Genomic DNA, 10463 nt, shown 5'->3' with positions numbered 1-10463 from the left:
AATCTCCGTCTTTCTGATCGCGTGTCTCTTTTTCATGATACTCCTACGTCCATTTAAAGTGATGTGTCGTATTCCGACGTGCTGCATGGGCCATGTAGTTCTTATTCTGTGAGAGTCGCAGAACCTAAGTGAGAGACTTTTTTTCATGGTGATGTTTCTAAAAGAAGCACCCGTTAGGATGGAGAGTTTCACTTTCTTAAAGTCAGGCTTGAAGTTAGGAGGAAAGGCTTTTCATACTTTGATCCCAAGATATTCAATGACCTTTCCTTACAGATTAAAAATTACTTTCTGTTGATGGTTTCCTTATAATATTGAAAGGGTTGATAAAACAAAAACTCATTCACATTTATGTTACCATATTTTATTGTGTTGCTGTAATTATTAGTATTTATTTATTAATTATTAATATGACAAGGGTTTATTTGTAAAACTATTGATAACTTTTAAATAAGCTTGCATTTAACGTAATGTTTATTTATTTAACTACTATTTAAAGTAAATAATTCAAAAATTTACTCACCCATTGACTTTGTACATATAAGTTAAATGTGTGTATTAGCCATTAAATTACATAGAAAAGCTGCAGAAAAGCCACCGAACTACATTAAATTCGTATTTTAATAGTTCTTGATATTTAAGGAACGAAATAGTTCCTTTAAGAACTAAATAAAGAAATAGTATGAGGAAAAGGAGCACGATCAGTCAATGTTATTGTAAGGCTTAACTTTTGGTGTTGCCTTAAGAGTTTCAGATAAGAATGTAATTAGGAGAGTGTTTATTTACCTGATAACCCATTGTATATATAGCGTCACATTTACAGGTAAAATAAACATTCAACACCAAGCTGTGTTTAAAATGACACGTTTCATTATACCCGTTGTTTTACTGATTGTCCACACTGTAGTGTTGGATGTTGCAGCAGCTCCTTCAGAGATTGGGCCAGCCTTCATTGAATCAGGTATGATAAAAACATACGTACAATAGTTATTAAAATCTTAGCCTATAGTGCCATTTTACCTAATTTTGCCAAAGCCTTTGTGAACGGAAGCAACTTATTAATCTTAGTTAACTTTTTATATATTATATTATATTGTCTCTAAAATATTTCATAATGTATTATTAATTTTGCACTCTTTACCGCAGTATTATCATGCATTGCTTGTAACTCCTAATGCACTTATTTAATGTACTTCTAATATAGCCTGTAAGTATAACTATTTTACTGAATTTTTAAAGAAAAATAAAAAATACACTTTATTTTATTACATTTGCTATAATATGAAAACTTATATGCTCGGTTACTTCTTGCAATATTTTATCTAGTTACAAATGAGCCTCTCAGGAACAAGATAATCTACTTGTAAATGTACATAAATGATTGATTATATTAAAATGTAATAATATCTTGTTGAATTATAACCCATATTGAGTAATATGGAAGAGTTCTAAGTTATTTTCTTTATGTTTAACCAGTCATACATAACGGAAGGAAGGGTTATTCAAATAAGAGCTTCGAATTCACCTCTATTTCAGCTTTCGCTTAGTGCTTCATGTGAAATCCTACGCGGTCACATTGGAATCTGGAATCAACTTTCATCTGAATAGATAAAAAAAAGTCAGCGACGATGAAGCTCAAAACGACTTCTTTGCATGGTTTCCATATCAGAGAAACGTATACTACAAAAGAATTCTCTATGAAGACGTGCGTTGACTTAAAATTCAATCTGATTTTCAAGAAAGATAAAAACACTTTAAATACATGATTTTTGTGACTTTCAGGATCAGGTCAGCGACTGACACGGGCTACCTGTGACCTGACCAGTTTCGAGTTACCTGGGTTCGCTATCCACCACGCGTTGTGTGCGGCACACTGCCTCGTTATGGGCAGAGGATTCCGCGGCGGCAGCTGCATCAACGGTGTCTGCCACTGTCGCAAATAATCATGTAAAACGCCTTATTCTGAAAATAAAGCTATGTAGAAACAGGTATTATCTTTACATTCTTTCACTAATATTTCTATCACTAATAATTATACTTGACATATTATTATTGACACAGACACAGAAAATGAATCTGAGAAATAAATTTAAACATAAATGGATATACTGTAACTAAAAATGTGACGAAATTATAAAAATAATACTTAAATAGTTACTTTACTACTATTAGTTCAACAATAGTTAGGAATAGATTTTTTTATTACTTGCTTTATTGTAATAGTTAAAAGAATTATAAAATGAAGAAGTTCGACGGATACACAGTTCACAGATAACTGCAATATTAACTCTTAATTGTGATTTTATAATTCACGGAACTCACTAAGTGATGCATTTTGGGCTAACTACTTGAACTAGCAGCTCAACTCTTGACGGTCTGGTAGTTACATGTTCCACCAACAAACGAGCATAAGGCCTTACAAGAAAAACTTGTTTATGGTTCCCCAAAACTATATATGATACATACTTCTCATATGAACTCAAAAAGATAATTCGATAAATTCGAAAATATAACCTTAATCTTATAATATCACCACCACAATTGACCAGTTTCGTCCTCCACCAAACTGCTCACCATTGTCATTAAATCTTACCACACAGTACTGTAGCTAACAACTAAAAACATACCGAATCTTCATCTTCGTCCTTTAGAGTAGTACATTTGTTTCTGCACCATGGTCCAACCAGACGTGTGGTAGGGTACACATGTGGAATTAGACCCGACATGTCACATTGGCTATACACCAGAGTCATTTAACCGATGATGCTGTATGGTCATTGACATGGCGACCAAAGGTCCAACAGGTGACTGCCGCATAAAACCTGTCAAAGGTACAGCGGATGGCATGCTTGGGGACAACGGGCGCAATGAGAGGCACACGAACCGCTGCCATGGAAGTAATGCAAAATCTCCCCCCTTCACATAATTGTCATAGGAGAGGCTAGGATGGCTGCCTACAGACTGCAATGCAATGGGAACTTTCAACGTAGCAAACACTCCAAGATCTCTGATATTCTCAAACTGGACATTCTAGAGATGATGTCTGACAGAATGTCAAAGGTTAAGGACTGGGAACAAACTATTTTAAATCAACATTGTTTAAAGAGAGGAATGGTCAAACGGTAAGCCTGTCTACATGAAGAAGGCTCTAATCTGGTACACTGACGGGTAGAAGACTCTGAAGGGTACTGATGCAGGGGTCTGGGGAGCCAGACCTAGAGCTAGCTTAAGCTTTAGCCTAAGCAAACTGGCAACTGTCATTCAGGCTAAAGTTACAGCCTTTGCAGAATGCTTGAGAATTAATATGGAAAGAAGCTACAAAGGTAAAACCATCTAAATTAACTCGTACACGGCTACTCTGCAGGCCTTAGCTAACCATGACTTTATTTCAAATACAGTATGGGAATACAATAAGGTCATGAAAATCGCTCGCTGAAATCAATTAAGTTATTCTAACATGGGTGCTGGGACGTACAGTAATCACAGATAACGTAGGGGCAGACAACTGTGCTAATTTACGAACCAACTGTCCTTTTACTGGCCCAGAACCAACGTGTGGGGTTTCATATAATTAGCCAAGTGGGTGTTTAGCAAACACTGACAACATTGGAGAAAAACCGAACGTACAAGCAAAGCGGATGCTCAACGGACCATTAAGGAACATTGCGGCAGATGCCCCTAGAATGAGTAGAACGGAGATCCGTAAGATGACTAGTTTTATTACAGGCCATTGGATATTCCAAAGCCACCTAAACATAATATGTATTCCGGTTCAGGAAAAACTGTGCAGGAAATGTGGCAAGGTTGATTAAACAGCCGAACACGTAATATTTTAATGTTCGGCATTCAAGAGCAAACGCTCGAGGTCCCTAGGTTTACTTAAGCATACGGAAGAAGGGTTGGAATAGGTAAGCATTGTTCTTGAACAATTCTTAAAATAAAATGTATTCTGTGTTCTCTATTGCAATAAAAGACTCGTGATAACACCAGTAAAGAAAGTTGTTTGTTTTAAACTGTCATGTTTTCTACATTTGCGCGATAATACTATTATTCTTTATCGATTAATTTATTTAAAGTAACTGAAGCTTTTGAAAACTATTTTATGGGACAAAGAAAAAGTAATGTGTTTTGTACATGCAGTTTTAATTAAACTTACAATTTAAAAACATTATTATTCTGTATGTGGAATGTACATGAGATGGCTAAACTAAATTAATACATAACATTAAATAACGTGCTATTCTACCTAATAAATTTCATTTGAAGGCCAAGTAAATACTTTTTACTTTCTATCAAAATAAATTCACTTTTGTTTCTTCAAGTTCATCTAAGATAGGCTATAAGGAAGGCGGTAAAGAATCAATTACGTGGTTAATTGTGCAGATACCTAAGGTTTGTGAAGCCATGTACAGGAACATGAAAAAATACGGTATACCAGTATTTTTACAATAAGTGTAAGACAGTTCAGGAAATTTAGTTAGAAAATCAGTTCTAGTTTCAATCAATTTATAAATCAGGCAGGTACAGGATATAAGTCACACAACAACGAAATCACAGGTGGCACAAAGCACACCTGATAAACAACGGTGAACGTTTGATTTACACCACTCTTCATCCTGAATACCAACAACTAAAACATACCATTCGCATTGATGAAACCTGCAATAAAAAAATATTCAAAGACAAAAAATCACATTTAACAAGCTAATATAGCATACTCATACCATACGTTCTTTTACAATTTAAGCAGAAATTGATGTATATTTTTATCTAATAATCGAGTAATATAATTCGTGACCGGTTATTATAATGTATTACATTAGAAGCTATAAAGAAATTCTATAACATAACTTTTTTTATTTTTTATTAAACAGTTACAATATTATTTTTAGTACATTTTCATTGTAATAAATAAATGACTATATAATTGGGTTTTTTTGTCGTTGCAAAGCTCTGGAATATTCTAATTTTTCTAGCCTCACTTTAAGTATTTAACAAAATATGTATATAACAATTGCTCAGAATTAAGTTATAATTCTTGTCGTTACGTATTTGGATAGTTGACCTCACAATCTTAATATGAATGTTTCTTTATCCAGCGTGGAAACCAGCCATAGTTGGTAGATAATATGAATAAATCTTGGGTATGTCATGAACAGAAACCTCTTCTCGGACAATAATAGTACCGCAAGCTCTAATATTGGTCTCTGTAAAGTATACAACCATACAGTGATACAATGATTTTGTATAAGTATACTTATAAAAATAATTCGTAACAAAGTTTCATGTAAACCAGGTAGTTTTACTGAGTATGCATATTATTAAAACATTCTATAAATATAACTTTATATATTAAGTATATTTGTAACCTACAATTTATGTATATAAAACTTGACAAAACATAACCAAAAAGATGAATTTCGTTATTACTGATATGCAATTTAAGTTATCGGAACTATTACGTAAATCAGACTGCCATAATAAATCTTGGTAATTACATAAAGTCCAGAGGGATTATATTGCTGAATGCTAGTTATGATGTAGTGGACAGGTCAGTAAACTATCGTACACCAGTGTACATTATCGTACTGCTAACTCAGAACATCGTCCCTACGTAATAATCATTAGTTAGTGTTTCACCCTTAGCAAATATTTCTACCATATAACACAGTTAGGTGGAGTATGAGCAATAACACCGCTCTGCTCCTACGGATATGATGTCACGCTGCAATATAATGAACGTCATGAAAGACATATACAATATTAATACCATGTCTTAACACTAAATGGTATAGCAGTCTATATTGAACGATCCAACATTTGTACATTAAGAACTGTTGGATCTTAACTGTTGTACATTAAGATACTGTAATGAAACTAACAACAAATCGCAACCTCAAGTAATGCTATACTTTAATTATTGATTTAAAATATGTGAAACGTCGAATTTTAAAAATAGAGAAATATTTAATGCCAACATAAACGATTTTAAGTTTTTAGACAATGAAATAAGAAATTTGAATTCTTTAATTTCTAGAAAACTTCCATGAGGTTAATTATGACCTACCTTTGAAAATGCGAGCAGAAGACTGTGAGTACTTACCTTTAAACGACAGACCTTTAAAATTGTAAAAGTACGTTTAACGTTGAAATGATATGCAAAAGTAGTTTTAAAACTTAATATCATAACTAAAGAGTGTGATAAATTAAAAATACTGTCTTTAAGATATAACGTACGGTCATCACTTGAGACTTTGAAAAATGAAGCTAAAATTAAAACAGCTGATTTTTGAGGTTCACAAACAGTGCTGTCACATAATGACAGTGGATATTGTTTAGTATTTAGTTTTTTAAAAGCGCATTTTAACCAAATCCCTTATTTATCAACCAATTTCCTTAAACTTGCTATCTTTGGCTTTTCTATTCAATTTTGTAACTAAAATGTAATAATTGTGACTTTTTTGTTACATGGCATATTTTCAATATTTAAGCTTACAGTTTTTAGGAAACTGCTAGTTTGAAAGTAAACTAAAAAATATCATTTTTTCTAAGACTAGGGCTTTATGGTATGAAGCTACACAAAAAATGATAACCAAGATTTAAATTAACTTTTCCTTTAAAAATACTTAAAGGGAAAGTTAAATTGACAGCTATTCGAGTAATTATAGAGTTATCGGGTAAAATTTTCAAATTTTCAAATGAAATTTTAGTTTTTCTTTGGTCCACAAATAATACTTGAAAATATTGGTTGAGAGTTCTGCGATACACTGTATACTGTGTATCTATTTATAAAAAACTGTTTGTGTGATCATACAAAGCAAATTTTCTCTTGGCTCCTCGTGTAGGCGGTTCATATATTTTAAATTTTGTTAATTATTAACATTATTAGCAGGTTTATAAATTTTGATTTAAAAACAAATTCAGCAATATAACGCGGTTTTAATAATAAACACTAATAAATACTAGTGAATATGTATCACTTGTCTGAGTAGCGTTGTAATACGATGAAAGCGAGTGTTCTTTTGTTGTTCCACTTTGAGCGTGATAAATGTAACCAGGAAGTTTATGTCTCCCGGCTAAATCGTCTTATTTTAATGTTTGGGTTTCTGGTTATTCTTCTTGTCAGTATCCGTAGTCTTGTCGTTTTGCATTATTTACAACACTTTGAATATTGAACACGTAATCCTATATTTATATTAATTTATAGTAATGTATATATATATATATATATATATATATACATTAAATTGTATAAATGGCAATAGCAATATACAATAAATTGTATAAATATATATATACACACACATTTGTGACAGTTATACCAAACTACACCCAACTTTGTATACAAACTATTCAAGATACAGTATAATAGGGAACCAGATTGAAATTATTAATGTAAATTTGGATTAAAAAGAGTATTATCGTAAATAATCCCTATTACAAAATTTTTTTATTCCAATTGTTATTAGGCATAAGGTTCATAGATTAAAAATAATTTTACATAGACATAAGAGATACACGATTTTGACAAATATTCAAATTATAGGAACATATCCATACATATAGTATAATTAAGTGTTGTTTTCTCTTATTCAACAATAGTTAAAATAGGACCATTGCGAGCTAAGTAGGTGTGTCTTATACGTAACTGATAAACACGTTTTTTTACAAAAGGTATAATCCAAATACAAATATAATTGTAATAATAAGTGTCTGAAGTATTGCTGGTGGCTAAGATCTTGCACATTTCTCTAAAATGTAGTTGAACAATGCACTTTATGTAATGGCAAACATATTGAAGAGTCTTCCACAACAACACCACAGAGATGTCTTCTTAACACCTGAACTATTTCATAAATACGATACCTAAGATTTTTGAAACATTATTTAAAGAAAAGTTACTAGTTCAGTTTCAGTAGTTTACTTTTTTCTAGCGATCGATATGGATTTTTACTTAATAGGAACAGATTTAGCTTTAGACAAACGTGTAACTTGTATTACAGATGCAGTTAACTATCACAAATTTAGTCTACCTATTTATTTAGATTTAAAAAAAGCTTTTGATATTTTGGATATAGATAACTTAGTACATTAGTTCAGAAGGTATGGGATTTGGTGGCTCTGCATTGGTTTGGATAACATCTTTTTCAAAATCACGTCAGCAGGTTGTTAGAACAAATAACATCGAGAATGACGCTTTAAACCTATGTTATGGAACTGCTCAGGGAGGAGTACTTGGTCCACTCATATTTCTGATCTATATTAACGACTTGCTGGATATTGACCTCAACACTTCCATTTTTGCATATGCTGATGATACAGCATAAGTTTGCTCAGCTGGCAGCAGAAATACACTTAATTCGAAAACTGATAAAAACTTAACAAAAATATCTGAAAGGTTAAATAATCACAAGCTACTGATAAATGCAATGCAATATGCAAATAAGGTGATTCGTCAGTATGACGTTAGTATTTCCATAATATTTTGTTATGTTAAAGGTACGTTTTAAATACATGTTGTGTGCACCGACAGTCTACACGGCTTTCTACTCTCGAATACTAAATATAAGTAACCATATGTACTTAGCATTATAGCAGCAAAGCTGGTAAATCTAATTAATCCTTACCACCTTGTTATCTAGTACTAACAACAATCTACCTCTGCTAATTACTGGCTACAGCTACACCAAGTCTCAAGCAAACAGTATTCCTTGTTGGTTTGGCGGATACTTCTCGGTGTAAATATTTTCACAATCCTATGGCATATTTCCAGTTATAATTGTTTGCTCGATTTTTTCTGCGTTGAATATTTTACCTACCCGAAGTTATAAATGTTCCTATTTATGATTTCCTAGCGTTGTTCTGCACTGAAAATTTTCTCAAATCAAGTTAACTACGTTGAGTTATAATTTTAATCTAAAATTTACTCAAATTACCAACGGCCATTCTAAGTAGCTCCGTAAAATGTACTCAATGAACTGAACTGTATTTGTAGGCTCATATGTAAATTGACCTATTTACCTTACTAGATTATGAAAATTTATAATAAATATAGCTTAGAACTGTTAGTAATGAACCATAAAGAACTATTTATTGTAGTAGTTATCAGATAAAGTATTTTATTGTAGCTAAATTATAATTATGGAATAAGAACTAAGAAAGATAAAAAATATATGAAATATGTCTTTCTGTTGTGTTGGGACTGAAATAAACTTGAGAAATTACAGCTATAAATTGTTTAAATGAAATCGTAGATATTGTTTAATATGCGTAAATGTTTAATATGCAATTAATGAAATATGTGTCAGCGTAAAAGTTAAATCAAATCATAATTGACGACTGGGCCAGAGCAGCGGTAATCAGTGAGGTATCAATTCTGATTCAGTTACTCTAATCGCGTGTCAACCTAGCTTGCTCTGAAAAATTGCTTGTTTGATTGGTAAATTTGTACTTGTTTTAGAATGATTTGTCTTAAATTTGCGATATTTCTTTTATTAGTAATTAATATTTTAGATGGAATAAATGTTGGATTATTCTTTGTTACAAACAACATTTGTAAAGTTCCGTATATGAATGTAGTATAACAGCGTTCTATTCCACACACATTTTTATCTGTTGTGATCATAATTGATTAACAGTATATTCCTCTTAAGAATCATTTAGGAATTTATTGTATTAAACGCAGACATGATATAACATTCATTATATGATTTAAAAAGCTCTATATTTATAGACCTGTATATAGCCATACTTATTGATTTTATCTTATCAAATAACTTTATATATATATATATATATATATATATATATATATATATATATATATATATATATATATATATATATATATATATTTCAACAGGGTTTGCTGGGCTGAAACACAGCTCTCACTATCCTTGTTTTGTTTTTTGAACATTTTAAAGGAGTTTAAGTTCTTTTAGGACAAAAATGTCCCCAAAAAAACAACAACATACCTTATGTACGAATGAACATACGCATAGTAGACAATTGTTTCAAAATTTGTAACAGGAGAGATTGTTCTCAGAGCAAAACATGCGTTTAGATTTCCTGATAAAGATTAAATATATTGTTTCCATTTCAAACTGCTTTCCACTATTTAGTCCGGGAACTGTTTAAAATGCCACTGAAATCATGGATTTAATTGGTATTATACTAATATTCAATTTATTTACTGACTTTTAAACTCATTTCACATCAAAATACTAGACTACCACTCACCGGCCTCACTCATTGCGTCATTGCCTCATTCAGGTTTGGGTCTTATACAGTTAAAACCTGAGACGGTCCGGAAAGAGACAAACAGAGGCATCATGAGGAAGGAAGTTTACATGTCACGAATATTGATGTAAATGTCAGCAATGGTGATATTAAGTATTACTTCCTTCCATCTTTTAATTTGACAAAACGTCCTGATCGATCAATCAATAAGTTTAAATTCATTACGT

At 31.7% G+C, this 10463-nt stretch overlaps 1 protein-coding gene across 1 annotated transcript; it reads left to right on the top strand.

Moving 5' to 3' along the window:
* The first annotated feature begins 813 nt into the window (after window positions 1-813).
* Window positions 814-1988, top strand: LOC124361454 (defensin-like). Its single transcript, XM_046815505.1, has 2 exons — window positions 814-958; window positions 1780-1988. The coding sequence occupies exons 1-2, from the start codon at window positions 856-858 to the stop codon at window positions 1938-1940; spliced, it is 264 nt and encodes an 87-aa protein (XP_046671461.1). The 5' UTR covers window positions 814-855; the 3' UTR covers window positions 1941-1988.
* The last annotated feature ends 8475 nt before the right edge of the window (window positions 1989-10463 follow it).

This window comes from Homalodisca vitripennis, chromosome 4 (assembly GCF_021130785.1).
Source record: "Homalodisca vitripennis isolate AUS2020 chromosome 4, UT_GWSS_2.1, whole genome shotgun sequence".
Classification (NCBI taxonomy): Eukaryota; Metazoa; Arthropoda; class Insecta; order Hemiptera; family Cicadellidae; genus Homalodisca; species Homalodisca vitripennis.
This window is presented reverse-complemented; position numbering and strand designations above follow the sequence as displayed.